Source organism: Asterias amurensis, chromosome 8 (assembly GCF_032118995.1).
Source record: "Asterias amurensis chromosome 8, ASM3211899v1".
Classification (NCBI taxonomy): Eukaryota; Metazoa; Echinodermata; class Asteroidea; order Forcipulatida; family Asteriidae; genus Asterias; species Asterias amurensis.
The window spans coordinates 3,916,248-3,936,164 of NC_092655.1; the positions used below are offsets into that span (position 1 = coordinate 3,916,248).

General features: G+C 37.7%; 1 protein-coding gene across 1 annotated transcript; it reads right to left on the bottom strand.

The window, feature by feature from the left end:
• Positions 1–3,832: 3,832 nt before the first annotated feature.
• LOC139941040 (condensin complex subunit 2-like) lies at positions 3,833–14,723 on the bottom strand. The gene is made up of 18 exons (XM_071937453.1): positions 14,435–14,723; positions 12,952–13,210; positions 12,393–12,477; positions 12,107–12,199; positions 11,678–11,795; positions 11,336–11,400; positions 11,077–11,148; positions 10,432–10,630; positions 9,622–9,710; positions 9,085–9,338; positions 8,560–8,696; positions 7,910–8,013; positions 7,401–7,523; positions 6,904–7,005; positions 6,219–6,368; positions 5,909–6,016; positions 5,422–5,589; positions 3,833–5,070 (listed from the first exon to the last, which is right to left on the bottom strand). The coding sequence occupies exons 2-18, from the start codon at positions 13,206–13,208 to the stop codon at positions 5,020–5,022; spliced, it is 2,175 nt and encodes a 724-aa protein (XP_071793554.1). The 5' UTR covers positions 13,209–13,210; positions 14,435–14,723; the 3' UTR covers positions 3,833–5,019.
• Positions 14,724–19,917: the final 5,194 nt, after the last annotated feature.

Below are 19,917 nucleotides of genomic sequence, written 5' to 3' on the forward strand. Positions count from 1 at the left end.
AAAGGCAAATCTTATTGCCATGGGCCTTTGTAAACATCAACTGACAGTATAAACTTAAGAACATGTTGTGGACTCACCTGAGCAGCTTGAGATAGCTGTACACGCTACTCCTTGTCTATGTGCTTGCATGCTTCACATTGAAGGGAGGTACACATGAGCATGTACAGTTGTTCTTTCAGTGCAGCAAACACTTGTATAACAACCATTCATACTGAAGCTGGTACATGTAGAATCTGTATACAAAATAATAGACATACAGTTAATGCATGTAGGGCATACATAAGTTAAATATAATTGTCAGGATTTAAACTAAGTTGACATGAGTGTTTCATTGAAAGTTTTTCAAAGTTATTCATTGATTTCAGAAAAAATACTCAACTTCATTCATTGAAGCTGGTAAGAAATGTTCACTCCCTTTTTCAGATTGTTATTGATTTGGTTTTTTTTATACAAGCTTTTTCCTCTGATAGCTTTTTGGGGAAACAGAAATAATTAATTTGAACTTCAAATCTAAAAACAAAAGGGTCATGGTGCACCCAGTACCCAAAGGGAGGCACAGAGTCACACAACAAGTAAAACAGGGGCGTGTGCTGTCCACTGGATGGGGCCTTTTTTTTTTGGGGGGGGGGGGTTTGGGGGGGGGTTTGGGAATGGGGTGGGGGAGGTGTTCGTCCTTTAGAGACTAAAATAAATACATTTCAAAAAAAGGTAAAGGGCATAGTAACCCAAAAGAGTGAGCAAAATAAACCAATGTAAAAAATCAGGTCTTGTAGGCATTATTTTTCTTTTATATTTTCTTTACCTGAAACTGAAGTGAACCAATTTTTTAGTGGCTGGGTCCTACAAATAGTACATGTGCAATGTTAATTGTATCACAAACATTATTTTGAGGAGATAGAATAAATAGTCTAGTTGCCGGAGTTCACTCACACATCATGATCTGCTTGGCTCATAACATGCGATGCTAGCCTTGGTATGGCGTCAGTCGGTGCCACTGCACTGACGTCCGGGTATAAAGCTTCTTTACAATGCCAACACAAGTTTGACTAAAACTTTTTATATTTTTTACCTGATTTGAGAAGAAGTTGAAATTCCATTAATATATTCTTGACAAAGTTTATCGAGCGAACGCTAGCTCGAAAGTTTTCATAAATTTACACCGAATAGTGCACACATTTTCAAGTAAATGTGCACAATGAGCAAATGGTAGGCCTATATTGGTACAAAAGTTACAAAACTGGGAAGAAAAATATCCAGGCCTGGAATTTTATCATGTTGACGTACGCTTTTGCTCATGTAGTTGAGTCTGTACTTACAGGAAAGAAAAAGAAAAAAGAGCAAGACCATTTTCATTTTGTAAAAAAACACTGGCCACTGCCCAGTTCCATTGGGAAATCTGTAGTAAGTTTTCAATACAATGGGAAACTTTGAAGGGCATTATAGTTTAATGTAGTTCCAGTTAGTTTTATGAATGGACCGTTTCACATAAGAAGAACCATATAACCCGTTAGTTTTATGAATGGACCGTTTCACATAAGAAGAACAATATAACCCTCCGCAAAAACACGGTGCAGAATGCAACGGCTGGCGCACTACACGAGATCGCGGCACAGTTTCTCATTCACGGAAATTGGTCCAGCGCCCGCACTACCCTCTAGCGGTTGTGAACGTACCTACAATAAGGTCGGGGGTTGCACTAAAAACCAACAACTGACTACACCTGACAACAACAAGTTTTAATTGTACTTCAGTTAGAACAACTGTTCATCCCGGCATGTTGAACACAATTTATATATAAATTAATGTGAAAGAGTCTATGAAATTTTTAACTTTCATTTCTGTCAAAAAAGTTGTATTTTTATAAATTTTAACTTATAACTATAAATAAAAAAACACTAATTTATTAACCGAATTAATAACATAGAGTAGTCCAGACTGTGTTTGTTATGATGTCTTTAAACAACAAGGCCCTATAACCTGGACGATACCATAGATTTCTACAACAAAAAATTGAAAGTTGGGTCGGATGCAGAATGTTTTGCCATGTGTTTGTGTACACATTAAACCATACGGCGGGTAAAATCGCCATTTTTAAAAAATGTTTCCGCAGCTGACCAAACAATAAACTCAAAATTTGTGTAACTCTGAGACACCATACGAGAATATCAGTTTGAGTTTTCAAACAACCAACACCTAAACATACTTTACATACTTTTAAATGAAGAAAAAGTAGTGGTAAATAAAGAAAAAATGGCAATTACCTCGGCCAGTTTGCTCAATTTTCATGACATGCTCGCCTCGTGGAAATTAAAGGAAAGATCGAGCAAGGCATTCTGGGAAAGAAAAAAATGGCGCGACGAGATCGTACCCCGGTCTAAGCTCTACGGATCATACACAACTGAGAACGAGGATTAGACAAACTTTTAAAACTTTCTTAAAAGTAATTTGAATGATTTTTAACATTTAATTTCAGATTAAATTATTGTTATTTAGGAGTCTTATATATCTCAAGTGTTCAATATTTCATTTCAATAGTACTTGTTCTTGAAAATATCTAGTCTAAAACAATCCAATACATAAAATAATAAAAGTTAACAAATAAATAATCAACTATCATCATTGAATTTTAACTTTTTTCTTCTAGTTTTTCATTAAGTTTATTTGTATTTTGAGTGGTGGTATAGGCGACATACCAGCTCATTTGTGGGAGGGGGGCTGCAATGGATAAGAAAAGAGGGAAAGTGGATCGGGTTGTTGTTCTCCATTGTTTTAGGGACTATAAGACATGATTCTACTTTTAGTTTTATAATTTGTGTGCTTTTGGAAGTTAAGATGTAACCTGTATATATTACACTACTGCTGCTTCATTATATACGAGGATGTGATGGCAACAAATATGCTATTTTGGTCAAGCTACAACTGTGTGAAAAATCAGTTATATGTTTTAGTTTTGCCTTGTTTTTACAATTTTGAGTCCATGTAGAATGATAGGAAAGTACTTCTGTTTGTAGGCTACTTTTATTGGGTTCTGCTGATAGGTCACTAATAACACATATTTGCATAAATGAAATAATTTATGCAAATTACACTTGCTTGCATAATAACTAGAATATAGTGAGTCGTTTATAAGAAAATGTATTTATTTACTTGATTTGTGAAGTAGCAAATGGTACCAGGAGGCGTATACTGTGTTATTCGCAAAGTGGTGAACCCTGTCAGTTCAGCATTGTCATGAGGTGATGAATTTCACCGTACAATTGTTTTTGCCAGAAAGTGTACATTTTTTCATTTAAAGTAATTTTTTTCAAAACCTAAAGGTATATCAACTTGTTTTGTCAAGTTATACTTCGATTGAAAGTGCAGTGTCAAAGATGCCTCTCTTTCCCAAAAACTATATGCAATTATTCAACTCAGTGTAATGCTTGGTGAATAAACTGAAATAAACTGTGATCGGCTGATTTGGACAAAGAAATGTTTTATGCTAATCATTATTTTGAGTAATTACCAATAGTGTCGACTGCCTTTAAGCATGGTACGTTCTGAGAGAATCCTGGTATTATACAGTGCACTGAGTAAGCCACACAAACTGTGCATATTTTTTTAGTGTAAAGCATTTGATCTTCAAGTGATAAAATAACTTTCTTGTGATATGTAGGGGCCTATCATTTATTTCATTTGCCTTTTGAATAAAAACAAATGCAGCCAACTCTGGGTCTACAACACAATCATTTAAAATTTAGGCACACTGGTGTAAGCCACTTACATCAGCAATGGTCTTTAAATAAGCACAAGGACAGAATCTAAATATAATTATAAATGAGACTATCAGATGTGTATACAGTGTATCTGCAAATACGTGACATTTGCAGCAATTTATTCAACCATTGTGCAAATACTATGTCAAATAATGAACAGAAAAAGACGTAAATAAATAAAAAATAACATTAAAAAAGCTCTGAGACATGTTGTGCCAATTAAAAATAGATAGCCCTATTTAAAGGAGCATGTATAGTTCACAGAAACCAAGCTCTAGTGTGGGTTCCAATCCTGGTCATGACACTTGGGCCCTTGAGTAAGGCAAAACCATAATTGCTTCGTAAAAATTTGAAAAGGAGTAGGTGGCAACGTGCGCCTCTGGTGACAGTCGATAGCCTTCACCCACCTTGAAGTGGCTGTCCGGCCTTAATAAGGAAAGTAACCAGCTTTTATATAGCCCTTTTTACACCCGGAGGGCGTTTCAAAGCACTTCCAAAATTTTTACCCCTGGTCGCTGGGCCTTAATTCATTCCTTAAACCATCTCAGAGTATGCAACCTACTGTGCTACTGTGTGATTCTCTTTAAATTGGCAATATCTCTTTAAAAAAAGTTTAACTGAGTTTGCCAACAATGTAATGCTATCCCTGTATGATACTAATCAATTCAAGTGTCGGACTAAACAAAGACAAACAAATACCTGCACTATGAGTGAGGGCAACTCAAATAAAACAGCATGTAAAATAAAAGTAAATGCAAACCGAGACTAGGTAAATGTTTAAAAAGCAAATTTACAGCACTCATCCAATTCGATAGTAAACATTGATTTTTCTACATGTATGTACAACACTTTAAAATAAAAAAAACAAGGACGCCATTCCTTTAAATTACAGCGGCACAAAATTAAGTATGTTATAACCAAGACAATCTAGGAAACTTCTCTGAAAAGGTTCTGATATTGATGAAAATAAAGTAGTTTTTAGATTGAAATACCCCAATGATAAGGGTCAAGTTTCATAGGTCTGCTTAAGCAGAAACTTTCTGCTTAGCAATAGTGTACAGGTAACCACTCACAAACTGTGCAAATGACGTGGCATTTTTGGTTGGTAACTGCTTTCAAGTAAGAAAACTGCTCAGTTGTTTTGCTTAAGCAGCTCCATGAACTTGGGCCCACACCAAACAAATTCTCCATCATCAGTCCAGTCCAAGTGAATAAAGAAACAGATGTAAGGCATTCAAATCTACTGAATTTCACAGATCGAAGATCAATCCTGGGTGATGACAAGATCTTCATTGTCCGAGATGATCTTCAAGCTCTGTACAAAGGGGAACAGAAAAGAAAATTCATGAATATATACTCAATGTGAAATAAAGATGTATGTAATATAATTTACCTGTTGAAGTTTCAGCTTCATTAGTCGTTAAGTTTTTTGGGGAAAAGGTGAAAATCCAAGAGCAATGTTCTCAGGAGAGTCGTGTGGATCCGTTGTACATGCTAAAATAATTTTTTGCGACAATTGTTTAACTAATTTCTAATAAACAACAGCACTTCAGCAAGTAATATTTACTTTTATCTTTAAACAATGTAAGTTTAATGTAAATCTGTGGACGTTTCTGTCCTACAAAAAAGTACCCAAACCCGGCTCTAAGATCCTGACTTGTTTTACCTTCTCATTAGCGAGATGGAGCAGACAGACAAATGCAATGGGAATACTGAGATTCTTTGACATTGTCCTGGACAGCTTGGCTGGAATCTGCTCATACAAATCCTTGAAGGACTGCAGGCCAGCTACGGACGTCCTCTTGGTCAGGTCGTTATGGGAGGGAAAATTCTCCTGTAAAGATCAAAGGAATTTTTTTTAAAGAAATAGAGTTGATCAAAAATCATCTATTGTGGAGCGTAGTGTTCGAGCAGTTCAGTGTACCATTATTGGTACCTCTGTTAATAACCCTTTGTAGAAAAGCACTGAAAATCAACGCTTTTAAAAACCTAAGAGTGCTTGAATAGCACTTGTAAGAACAAGAGTGATGCGGCCCATCTAAAGCATCAAACTTAAAGTTCTATTGGCCGGGTCTTCAGAATGATGGTTCGAGTCGTGGTTGTGACAATGGTGATACACTGTTAAAGATCATCTAATAAATGGCTTTTATTACCTTGTCTTGTTCCGGCTCGGTGATCAGATGCTCCCACATGACAGCTTTGAGTTTCTTGACGTCCATCTTCTTGGCCGTCCTGGCATACTGGATGTCAATCTTAGCAACCTGTGGAAGATCGTCAATAAAGAACAAAAATTTACTACTCTTTTATTTATTAATAAACAATGTTAAGGGAAACCAGTGTTTGAAAAAGTGACAAAGGCAGATTGCTTGTGCTTCACACAAGTAGCTCAGATGCTTTTGAGGCAAGAAGTGTTGCTGCCTCAGCCAGTTCTAAGACGAGTGAAAAATTAACCTCTGATTATACCTTGTGAGGCTGAGCGACTAGTTTATCTCCCTGCAGGATGGTAGCGTCAAAGACGCTATCGTTGATGAAGCTACTCTGAGAGCAAGTCTGACTGAAGTCACTCGGCTCACTGCAGAAGTCCATTCCTCCATCATGATCATCATCATCAGCCTGGAGAAAAAAAGGGAAAATAACATCTTGAATACAGGGTAGCGGTTAGCCTAAACATCTAAAGTCACACTTGTGACTTGAGGCTTGTGAATTACGCGAGAGATCTGCTATTGAGCCTACATACATCAACACCTTTGACCTTGCATTAGTTATATGGCCTTCATGGTCCTGGAGATTTGCAGTTAAATCTGACATACATATGTATACATTAAACCCAATACACGGATAAGGACAGGGGACTAGTCTACGTAGCAGTCTACTCTTGTTCTAATGCGAACGAGGTCATGCCTTCTGTTGCCCCTGCCTTACTGCCCCTTCAAAATATTTCTCATGGCTTGCAAAGATTTTCAAATAAACGTGCCCTTTACAAAATTAAAATCTCCTTGAAGAAAAGAATATTGAAAACATGGCGGCGGGTCTACTCTAGTTTGAATGAAGAAATTCCCATGACATTTCAGGATGTGACATTTTAATGAATTATACAGAAAATAATGGTCTCTGAATGCTTAAGATAAGTAAAGATATGTAGTCTCACCCCGGTATTGGGACAGAAGTTTGCACAGTCATTGGCGTTATTGTAATCATACCCCTCTATACCGTCGTCGATGTTGTCGCTACTGTTGGCTTGCTTTCTGATCTGAGTTTACAAACAAATACACAAACATAATTATTAAGTTTCAAAATGAATTCAACAAAACAGGGAATTTTGGAAAGTGTTTTTTTGAGATATCCTCTAGCATCATCTGGTCGGATGGCCAATTCAAGGTGAGGGCTTCACTTAACAGGTCCAAATCAACTGTAACCAGGGGCAAGTTGCCACCTACTCCTGGTGCTGAAACAGGTATATCCCCTTCACAGTCCGGATGTAGGCATGGGTATCATCCACTAGGATTTAGCTGGTAGCTTAGCTGGTAGATTGTATTATATCCGTCTTCATTCACAGTGAGAAGGGATTCATGCCATGGCCAAAAACTTGATCTACAAAAGGTATCAAAACCCTTTAATGAAAAAGAAACAAGTGTATAAACTTACGACAAAGTTTGGTTTGAGGAACAGCTTGAAGAGGTCATCTGGATCGTAATGAAGGTCTTCAGGGAGTGTGTTGGAATTCTTCTTATTCTTGTCTAGGGTAGCCTTAGATAATGTTGTCGCCGCCTGGAGAGTTTTCATAATAAAAAACAATAAATGTAACAATAATATTAAACTAGTCTCCTGACGGTGGCTAGAGCAAGCTAGTCGAAATGTTGAGACCAATTCAGAACTCACTCCGCAGTAGTGGAGCTAATAACAAAAAGTCACCTCGATCCACTAAAGCTAAAGTAGTAGTCCCAGCCAATTTCCTACCTTCCGCCCAGGTGGTAGTTAAACAGCAGGATAGTTCTTTTCAGAATTGAGAAGTCTCTCGAATTCCCCCAAAAATTAAAACAGTGAACAAGTTAAATATCTCAACAACCATATCTGCCACCCAAAGTCTCCAAATAGAGACATAAAGTCACCAACTCGTGTTTTAGCGACAGTTTTTAAACAAATATTTCTCTTACTTTTGACTCTGAGAAATACTTGGCAAAGTCGACCTCCTGGGAAAAGTCAATTCGGAAGACAGGTTTCTTGGTCTGCGATTTCTTCCCTTTTTCTTCCCCTTTGTCTGTTAAAGGAAGCAAAATTGCAGAATGATTTTCATCAAAAAGCAAATACAGTCTTTTTCAATATCTGGGCCTAAATACAAACAACTGCACTGGGGTGGATTTTACAAAGGTAGTCCTAACTTAGGACTAGTCCTAGGCAATGCTAAGAGATAGGACCAGTCCTAAGTTAGGATGAGTTACTGGTCCTCACTTAGGACCAGTCATATCTCTTAGCATTGCCTAGGACAAGTCCTAAGTTAGGACTACCTATGTAAAATCCACCCCTGGACAGATTTAGTTATCGTCAAAGCATCTAAGAAACATGGAGTAAATTTGGGCAAGTCTCTGTCACAAGAATAAGTTCATAAGATTATAGGCTTCATAAAATAAGGGAGGAGGATGTAATGGTCAACAGGGGAGTTTCCAGTCAGTATTGGGGAACCTAGGAATGTGAGTGGCGTGCTTAGTGATAAATAGGAGCGAGCCTTAAAATGAATGAGCATATGGGCTAACTATTTAAGAGGAACAGAGAATTTGGTAGGAAATCGTCCTTACAGAATCTTTACCTTTAGAATGCGGTTTGAGTTTCCAGTGCTGAGGTCCTGCCCATGTGCTAAGCTTATCCATATCGAAGTAGGAATACTCGGTCGGCTGGAGAGATAGCTGAAGGCAAAGCTGACCGGCTGTAGACAGTGTTCGGCACCTGTGTATAGTGATGAAAGTGAGTTTCAAAATTACCCCTTTCATACACAATTTATTTAATTAGTGATATATTGATTTGATCTACAAAAAATATCAAAACCCTTTCAATGATTTACAATGAAACGTGGATGCACAACACTTAGCAAGACTAACCAGCAATCTAGCTACCAGGCAATCTAGGTGCTCTAGTTGGTAAGACACTGCTCTAGGATTACACTGCTCTAGATTGCAAGGGTCTTCAGTTCGAATTCCATCGATGTATATGCCTATGATTTTTTTTCATAGGACTCTGAAAGTATACGGTGCTAACACACATCGGTGTATATGGGTGAAAGCCAAAATTAATATATTTTGTCCCTAATGCAAATTTATCCTGTTTTAAAACTCACCCACTTGACCCAATCATCTGAGCCTCCTGCCCGTCCGCCATGAATACAGACTGCTCCCCCATCGAGCCAACACCACCGCTTTCCCCTCCGTCGTAATCATTGTCATCATCACTGAAACCCCCTGCGTCGTAATGGTCTGTGCCAAAATCATGATGGCCGCCGTTGTTGGTCTCTTCTAGGGGTTCGGGGACAGCGTTGACGTCGAACGCCTGATCGCTCTTTGCCATCTTACTGATCATTACGCTGAAATCCTCCTTCAAAAAAATAATAAACACAAGTAAACTCAAATGTTAAAATTCTAATTTTAATATTGTATCAGCTCATAAAAAATTACAAGGTAATTTATAGGCAACCAGTTCCAGGCAATCTCAAAGAAGAATACACAGCGCACACACTTAAAGTGTCATGTCGAGGCTGAGCGGTTAAGAACATTGGACTAAAGCTCTGATGTTTCTTATCAATCCATATTACAACTAGCATAAGAAGTTCTTGAGAACCAAATTCACCGAATCACAAACTCAAAGATCATTGAATTACCTGTCCATCTTTATTCCAATTGGTAAACTCAAAGTCAGAAAAGGCTGGACATATTTGTAGACCGTCGAAGTTCACTCCGGTGTATGAGTCTGTAAAACAGAGAGAATAATACAAGCTAGAAAGGTTCCAGAGAATGTAGTACATTTGATTAAAGGCAGTGGACAATATTGGTAATAACTCAAAATAGTTGTTTTGCATAAAACCTCACTTGATAACAAGCAATGGGGAGCTGTTGATACATGTAGTATAAACAATGTGAGAAACGGCTCCCTCCTCTGAAGTAAAGTGATTTTCCACGAATATGATTTTGAGACCTCAGAATTAGATTCTGAGGTTCGAAATCAAGCATCTGAAAGTACACAACTTTTGTGTGACAAAGGTGTTTTTTCTTCCATTATTATCTCGCAAAACAAATTAGACGATCAATTGCACTAAAATTTCCACAGGTTTGTTATTTTGTGCATATGTTATTGTGAATTGCGCTAAATAAGAATTGGTATTATTATTATTTTATTATTATATGTTGAGATACAACAAATGAGTTGACTGGTCTTTGACAATTACCAATAGTGTCCAGTGTCTTTAAGTCCAGTGGTATAGGTACATCTAATACAAGAATGATGGTATGGCAAAAGAAGCACAGGTTGAAATGCAGGTTGAAAAACAAAATACCCTTAAAAAAGTCATCAATGGTGAATAGTGTAGTTGACTAAAATTTGGACAAAATTTATAATGTAGGTCACAACGTAGAGTCATTTTAAATGAACTTCAAAAATTCAAGAATTCAGTACACTGAATGTTGGACCTTACCTTTGAGGTCGGCCAAGTCAACCCCTTCATGCTTGGCCGGATGAAGCGGTTCAGTCTGGGTGAATGTTGAGCTGACTAACTCCGTTGAGTCCAGCAGCAGTTCACAATCATCATCCCTGCACACCAGGTGGTTCAGCAAAAGGCCATACGTACCCCCCTCATCAAATGCTGCTGAGGTCTTGTGGAACAATGGGTCCATCTAAGAGGGCAGGAAAAATAGTAGTCAAGAATGTTCTTGAGGAGGAATACTGTTTTCTCTATTTAAGACCTTTTCTTATAATATCGAGGTCATATATAGCGCACGTATCTACCAAACAAGGTACTCAAGGATTGTTTAAAGAGTGAAAGTAAAAGAAAACCCAAGAATAACCCTTGGCCTCTGTTTCCAGTTACTTAGTCAAGAATGTTCTTTAGGACTGTTGAAATTTATATTTGCTTGTTGTGAGCAATTCTGCTTTTGGTTTCAAATGCTTTGAAATAGTGTACTTGCACTTGATGGCTCTAAATATTACACTGTATCATTGAGAAAAGTATACTTTAGCAATGAACTGAATGAAACACAAGAAAACACTTGGCCTCTATTTTCGGTTACTTGTAAACATTTAAGGCTGTAGCCCGATTGGCACTTAAGACTAAGAGACGTACCTCAAATCCGAGATCCAGTTTGTTGAGGTTGATATTTTTCAGATTGCTTTCTATTGTGTTGGAGTGTCGTGCCTGCAATAAAGAAAAGCGTCAAGAAAATAACAATTATAATCTGTTATAATTTTAATAATTAAATTCAAATGACCAATAATTAAATTCAAATGACTATTTGTTAACCTCAAGGCTTGTTTGGTGATATCACTGGATTAGCTCTTCTTCCCTATGGACTGATGACTGTAAATCTTTAAGGACAACATACCTTTTTATTTTTCTTGGTTGCATTTGTTCCCCTCTCGCCGGCATCTGTAGAGCCATCTTCCCCTTCTGTGTAGAAAAAGAGTAAAGACAAAAATCTAACCCGACATTTCTTTAGTTCTAGGTTACAAATTGAGTCCATAAAACATGTAGTCATCTTAGATTGGGTTTCCAAATACCTACTATTATGATGACCATATCGATGGCGTTTAAATAACAAACGGCTTTTACAACACCCTTAACCCCTTAACCTTAACCCTGAGGCACTTCACAGAGGTTAACATATTAAGCAAATACAGACCAATTTAAGGAAAACCAATTTAAGAAAAACGCTTCTGCAACTCACCTTTGTTTTGCCTGTCACCGTGTCCGAGACCCCCTAACATCTTGTAAGTATCAGCATGAATGGAGTCTACACGGCCTGCGTAGATCTTAGCACTTGCATCTAATGTGCAGCTTGCAACCTGCATGAGAGAAGAAGAGTTAGGAAGTAATCATTTGTAATATATCTGGAGGAAATCCTTTCTCAAAATGCTATCAACAGCAGCAGTGTTTCTAATACCAAGTAAATTGTTTTGATCATTGGAGTACTTAGCAATCTACCCCCCCCCCCCTACCTTTACAGCTAAACTCAAAACTCTTCTCAAAACTCATCTTAAGTCACAGGTTTTCAAAGACTAGATTTAGTTGTCTGTTTTTTCTTTTGTTTGTTTTACTGCACCTTGAACACCCAGTAAGGTGGATATGTGCCTTTAATATGAGCATAATTACCTACCTGGAAGTTGGTCATTTCTCCTGTCTTCTCCTTGAGTAGGTCTGCCATGTAGTCAATCAGGTGCAGACCGAATGCATTCTTTGCATTTATTTTCTGTAGTGAGATTCCAGGAAAGATAATTACATTATCAGGGCTCGGATTTAAGGGAAAAATCCACAGGACTGAGGGTCTTGTAGCTCAAATATGTTACTGGACCAGATTTCTCACAATAATTAGAGACTCTGCGGTCTTCGCTTTTGACATAAAATTTAGTTCTTTAGGAATGTAGTTTTTGAGTGCAACTTACATTTTCCGTTGATAGTTTGATGCAGTTTGCATAGTGGTCGGTTACTTGTCCTGCATTGAGACCATTCAATGGCAGTGATCTCCGCCTGTTTTACGGTAATGGAAAACAAACAAAACAAAAAAGAAAACTTGTTTTATTTAAGTGATATTTCAGAATGAAGGGGCAAAGTGGCCCTGGTGACAGTTGATTTGGATCAGTTCAGTGTAGTCTTCACCATGAAGTGGCCGTCCTGCCTTATGTTAGGTGATCTCATACTATAATAAAAAACACAAACCCCCACATAAAAAAAATTAGAAATTAGATTTGAAAATTGGGACTATAAATCATAATTGGTAAGAATCCAGCCTCAAGGCCTAATACTTCCTGGAGGCAATAAAGGCGGTTGCCTCATGCCCCCTAGTCAATTTGCCTTGTTGCCCTTCAAATGCTCCAGTAGAAATTTACAATTTGATTTCCTTATACATAAGGTGCCCTTTACCAAGGAGAAAATGCCTTGGTGCCCTTGCCAAAAACAAATCATACAGACCAGAGTCTTTGTAGTGTAACAACCTACACTTACCTCTCACTTGGTGTTCCGGGGCTCTGAAACTGCCTCTGCATCTCAAGCACCTTAGATCTCCTCCTCTGTCTCCTCTCAGCAGCATCATCGTTCTCCGGTACAGTGTGATGGGATTGAAGAGACGACTGGCTGGTCAGTTGGGAGGGATGACGCCTGGACGTCGTCGATGGAGAGATAAAGTTCGTAGGCGTGGTCACACTCGACGGGTGCCTGAAGACAGAATCACCCCTCTGCAAGGAGGGTGAGTTTAGGTCCATAGCTGTATAAAATGATAAGCAAAACACACACAGTGCGAAAAATTATTCTGAATAAGAATGACTCAACACAACGGCGGAGGGAGATTGAATTGATAGCAATGCACAAAACCTTCACGAGACTGAGTTGACACTGATAGTTGTAATAATAAACAGTTCAAAGGATAACTTTCCGCATAGAGCCACTACTTTTTCACTCATTTTTACAAAAAGGGATATTTCATTGAGGGCTAGCCGCTAGATCAGTTTCTTTTGAGTAGTACAGTAGAAGGACTATCACTGTTAGTAGGAGGAGTAGTACAGACAGTATGTTGTTAGTAATTAGTACAGATATTAAGAATAACCGATAGACCAGAATGAATAATGTTTGTTAGTCATGTGTCAATAAATGTCATGAAAGTCATGTTTTTAGAACTTTTTAATAGATCTTCCGAATCTGATCTTCTTCCCAATATTACAAGAAAAATGGGCAATGGGATACATTGTAAACGTTAAGCTGACAACAGCCTCATATAACTTTCCGTATGGCGCCACCACTTTTTCACTCATTTTTAATTTTACAAAAAGGGATAACTAATTCTCATTGAAGTAAACTAGAAACTATATTAGGCCTATTACATATCAAATGAAAAAGTGGTGGCGCCATCACAGTGCGCCATATTACTGTTAATAATAAAACATAGCTCTCTTTTAATTTTATCGGTCTCATCACAATCACACTCACAGTCACACGTCACAGTGTCGTAGTCTGATTGTGAGTGTGAGTGATTTGTGACTGTCTCTGTGGTTAGTGTCATTATTATAACAGCTCAACAAGCCTTACAATACAAGGTGGACAAAACAATACAGATTAGTTTTCGTTCGGCTATCGACTTATGCTTATCGTCTCCCGTACGATAGCAAAACGAAACCTCATGATATATTTTCATATAGACTATAGTCAAACCATCAGATACAAACACCGGTTTTAATTACAACGCGGAGCGACCAGCAGTGCCCCTACACCCAGCCTACCTAACCTACGGTGGTGCCGGGGCTCTGTGTGTTTTTGCAGCTGCAGTGTGATGGACACGACACGACACACCGACTCGGTCGTCGGTCGTCAGTCGCTGATGTCACTCAGCCCCCTAACTAACCCCTTATGACTTTCTACAAAACAATAATTCCAACAACGAATATCGGGAAAATGTGATGAAAAGTACAGTAGATTAATAAAATAAAAAACTTACCTTTATCTGTTTAGAATACGATGAAAAACCCCAACTTAATCTTACGTTGATTTCAAAACATTATGAGTCAAATATGGCGCTATCCGTTGAAATCTATGTGCGCATGCGTAAAAACACAACTGCTGTTTGTATGTAGACCAATTTAAGCTAAACATTCAAGTCGGTTTTGTTTCGGTTTTTTCTTCCTCGAGATCAACGTTTTTTCGTAGTTGTCTTCTACTTATGAATTTGACATAATCGTAGCCACTGTGCTAAGTTATGACATGGATAATTGTACAAAAATTTTCACGTACAAAAGTTGTGCCCTCGTTTAAAAATATATATAATGTTTAAAACACAAAATAGCCGTTGTCGATTATGCACTGAACACGAGGTGGCGCTTTACTGTATTTACATTAGCATTATTTAATCAATCAAACAAAATAAGGCGGTTGAGGGTGTAAGGTATAAGGGCCTTACCCTTGTATTTTTTGCTGAAAATTATATGAAACATCAAACCTCGAGGTTAAACCCCTTGTAAGTTTGGATAAAATTACACCAAACCTCAATGAGCAGCAGGGCTGAAATGACGCAAAACTTCAAAGGAGGCAATTCCCTCATAACGTTTGCTCGACTGACATAGACCTTTTCGCAAATGACATTGCGCCAGCGCAAACTGTCGAATGAGGTGCATGCTGGTCTAAGCTAGTGATCAAATTTGATAGCTAGCTACACCAGCATGCACCTCATTCCACGTATATTATTGTGTGCGTATCAAGTACTTGCGATAAGGTCTATGAAATGTCAAAAGGATAGAGCAGCAAGGCTCTCATTCCCTTTTCATTTGGCTTGAATGACACAAAACTCCAAAAGGAATGAGCAGCAAGGCTCACTCCTTTTAACTTTGACTCAAATGACACAAAACTTCAAAAGGAATGAGCAGCAAGGCTTACCTCTTTTAATTTTGCCTCAAATGACACAAAATTTCAAAAGGAATGGGCAGCAAGGCTTACCTCTTGCAAGTTTAGCTCAAATGAAACAAAACTTCAAAAGGAATGGGCAGCAAGGCTTACTCCTAGTAAGTTTTTCTCAAATGACACAAAACTTCAAAAGGAACGAGCAGCAAGGCTTACCTCTTTTCATTTTGCCCCAAATGACACAAAACTTCAAAAGGAATGGGCAGCAAGGCTTACCTCTTGCAAGTTTGGCTCAAATGAAACAAAACTTCAGAAGGAATGGGCAGCAAGGCTTACCTCTTTTAATTTTGCCCCAAATGACACAAAACTTCAAAAGGAATGGGCAGCAAGGCTTACCTCTTGCAAGTTTGGCTCATGAAACAAAACTTCAAAAGGAACGAGCAGCAAGGCTTACCTCTTTTAATTTTGCCTCAAATGACACAAAATTTCAAAAGGAATGGGCAGCAAGGCTTACCTCTTGCAAGTTTAGCTCAAATGAAACAAAACTTCAAAAGGAATGGGCAGCAAGGCTTACTCCTAGTAATTTTTTCTCAAATGACACAAAACTTCAAAAGGAACAAGCAGCAAGGCTTACCTCTTTTAATTTTGCCTCAAATGACACAAAACTTCAAAAGGAATGGGCAGCAAGGCTTACCTCTTGCAAGTTTGGCTCAAATGAAACAAAACTTCATAAGGAATGGGCAGTAAGGTTTACTCCTTGTAAGTTTGGCTCAAATGACACAAAACTTCAAAAGGAACGAGCAGCAAGGCTTACCTCTGCTAAGTTTGGCTCAAACGACACAAAACTTCAAAAGGAATGGGCAGCAAGGCTTACCTCTTGCAAGTTTGGCTCAAATGAAACAAAACTTCATAAGGAATGGGCAGCAAGGTTTACTCCTTGTAAGTTTGGCTCAAATGACACAAAACTTCAAAAGGAACGAGCAGCAAGGCTTACCTCTGCTAAGTTTGGCTCAAACGACACAAAACTTCAAAAGGAATGGGCAGCAAGGCTTACCTCTTGCAAGTTTGGCTCATGAAACAAAACTTCAAAAGGAACGAGCAGCAAGGCTTACCTCTTTTCATTTTGCCCCAAATGACACAAAACTTCAAAAGGAATGGGCAGCAAGGCTTACCTCTTGCAAGTTTGGCTCAAATGAAACAAAACTTCAGAAGGAATGGGCAGCAAGGCTTACCTCTTTTAATTTTGCCCCAAATGACACAAAACTTCAAAAGGAATGGGCAGCAAGGCTTACCTCTTGCAAGTTTGGCTCAAATGAAACAAAACATCAGAAGGAATGGGCAGCAAGGCTTACCTCTTTTAATTTTGCCCCAAATGACACAAAACTTCAAAAGGAATGGGCAGCAAGGCTTACCTCTTGCAAGTTTGGCTCAAATGAAACAAAACTTCAGAAGGAATGAGCAGCAAGGCTCACTCCTTTTAACTTTGACTCAAATGACACAAAACTTCAAAAGGAATCAGCAGCAAGGCTTACCTCTTTTAATTTTGCCTCAAATAATACAAAACTTCAAAAGGAATGGGCAGCAAGGCTTAATTCCTCTGGTAAGTTTGGCTCAAATGACACATAACATTAATAGGAATGGGCAGCAAGGCTTACTCCTTGTAAGTTTGGCTCAAATGACACAAAACTTCAAAAGGAATTAGGCTTACACCTTTTAATTATCACATCATAGGAAGATGACTCTGTAAACACAATAATTGCAGAAACTTTAAAGCAATATAATACTGGTGAACACAAGTACAATGCTTGTCTGTTTTAATAGGCACATGATTTCTTGTACATTTTTTTTTTTTAAGTTTTCCACTCTGGAGTACTAGTAGTGTGCATTGTATCATCATTGATCCTTCAAGTTACAACTCTAGCTACCTACACATTCTTTGTAAAATCTGTATAATTATACATCTACAACTACTCATACTCAATATTACCCTTTTCCTTCCAAACATCAGTTAAAAACTATAAGGAGTTCATTTCTAACAAACACTTCCTGTGTTTTACAAGATTTTTTTCTCCTCATCCACCCTCACAATGGTTTAATAAACTGTAAACTTTTGACATTTTGTTTCACCGCATATGGACACAAAAAAACATCATACAGAAACTTTCAAGTTATAATCCCTTGATAATCTAATGTGCAACACAAGATTGAAGACCCTTTTTTCTTGGAATTCTGCTGGAGTATCATTATAATTTGTTTGGTGTTTCGATGTTGGCGATAAGGCAGTTATTTGAAAACTCCTTTTCCCCTTTTCCTTCCTCGTGCTTCCACTGGTAAATTAATACCTTCCTTCACAGCAAGACAGTGGGAAACACCTCAATGTCCAAAGACAATATACATGTATACTGAGCATGTGATTTTTACTTTAAAAAGAACAGAAAAAAAACGATTATAAATATGCACAGGTTGAATATCTGGTTTTGCTTGATCGAGGGACCACACGATTTTGGAATGGTTTACCAAGACCTTGCCTTTCTTTGATTCTGGTGTTTATTTGTGGACTCCACAGTGGTCACAGTGATGAACCCAAAGGAAGTAGTCATTTACTCGCTAAGTTGCATTCTGCGGCTGTGTATCTGCCCTTTATAACTCTTTGTGGTGTTTTAAAACTTTGTATAAGCAATGTTATTTCATGTTTTTGGAGAGTGATAAAATTTCTTCTGTGTTATGTATATTTTGATGGATGCATCGCGAAACAAATTTTCAACAGCTGAGGCCTTGCCGAGTTGTACGACTCCCTTTGTTTCAGTATAGTATATACACTTGGAAGTAATCATGAGCGTTGAAATTTAAGAACAATTTTTGTTGTGTCAAAACCATGTCTGCATGTGCTTTTTGTGGCAAGCTATCAATTCTTTGAGTTGTAACCTCAAAGCTGAGAGAAGACCCTAGCCATCAGCTATCCATTGTTCATAATTACTTGTCGTTAAATCACATCCTTGATAAACATTTAAAAACTCTTCAGAGATAACTATCAAAGGGCAACTACAAACCACAAATTGTATACATTCAACCTTGGAGTATTTAAAGCACTTTAGAAAATGTAAATTCTTTACAATATTTGCCAAAAAGGCCTTGTCACACGAGGAAATGTTTACAGGCAACTTGGAGGCAACCAACTTCTTGTCCAAAGTATATAATGAGAAAACTTAATTTTCTTCGCAGAGATTGTCTGGAGCTGGTTGCCTGTTAACTGCCTTGTGTGACATGGGCCCAATTTTATAAAGCCTGTAAGCACAATAATTTGCCTAGCATGAATTTTCTTCCAATATTGAAAACAGGATTACCAACCAAATTTCCACGTGATTTTCAGGATAAATAAACAACTGAAAATTTGGTTGGTAATCTTGTTTTTATCAAAGAAGAAATTTCATGCTAAGCAAATTGTTGTGCTTACAGGCTTTATGAAATTGGGCCATGGCCTTATAAGATACTTGCAGCTTCATCAGGAAGCAAGCCGTCTAAAATCAACCTCATTCAACTCGACTTCCACCCACCTTTTTTTGTCAAAAGCCAAGAAACACGCTGTAAATCAGGTCAATGGAGAGCATTGCTGACAGATGTTTGATTAAATAATTATGTAAATCTACTCGCAATCAATTTAATTCTCAAACCCCACAAGAAAACAAGAAAAAAGTACATAAGAAACCTTCAGTGAATGGCCCGTTGGCTGACACAAAAATCCTGTTGATATATAGCTCAAAAACATCTAGACAGCTGTGAGCACATAACCAAATCATCGGTTAAACATCATTTTTTTTTGTAAGTAAACATGGGGTGCGTAAACATTCACCTACAATGACATGGCAAATTGTAAAGTTATTCGTCTGATGATTAAAGTGTTGGTTATTACTCAAAATGTAGATTAGCATACAAACTTACTTAGTAATGAGCAATGGAGAGCTGTTGATAGTATATTAACATTGTGAGAAATGATTCCCTCTGAAGTAATGTAGTTTTGAGAAAGAGGTAATTTCTCACTTAAATATTTTTGAAATTGAGAAAGACTTGAGGCCTGAAGCCTTTCTCAACACAAGTTTGTGTTCTTTATTTTCTTGCCAATCGAGCATATTTTCAGAGGTTTATTTTATGCAAATGTTAGGATACACCAAGTGAGAATACTGTTCTTCGACAATTAACAAAAGTGTGCAGCACCTTTAAAGTGGTTATAAACAAAGTGTTCCTAGAACTGGGCGATGACACGTCCTGGTTGTCAATACTTCATAAATGAACTACACTGACTTGGATTGATTACTAGATGTCTGGCAAGGTTTTTTCATACATGTATAATATATTTTGGCACAAAAGCAGACAAGACTGCATAACATCCATACCATTGAACGCATACCTTATTTTACACATTATATCCTATCTCTTAAAACTGTCGTCATAAACTTAAGTTTCTCAACAACAAAGCATTTTTTTTACTCAGCAACCAAAAGCAATAAGCATAGCTAATAAGTACGCTTCACTAAATGCAAACAAGTGCTTTAGACTGTGTGCGAGCCTTCAAATATACACAAAAATTTC

Coding starts and splice junctions, on each gene's coding strand:
- LOC139941040 (XM_071937453.1), bottom strand. CDS start 13,208: ATGGACCTAAACTCACCCTCCTTGCAGAGGGGTGATTCTGTCTTCAGG. Junction 12,478..12,951: donor CCCGGAACACCAAGTGAGAG/GTAAGTGTAGGT, acceptor ACCGTAAAACAG/GCGGAGATCACTGCCATTGA. Junction 7,006..7,400: donor TCCTCAAACCAAACTTTGTC/GTAAGTTTATAC, acceptor TTGTAAACTCAG/ATCAGAAAGCAAGCCAACAG.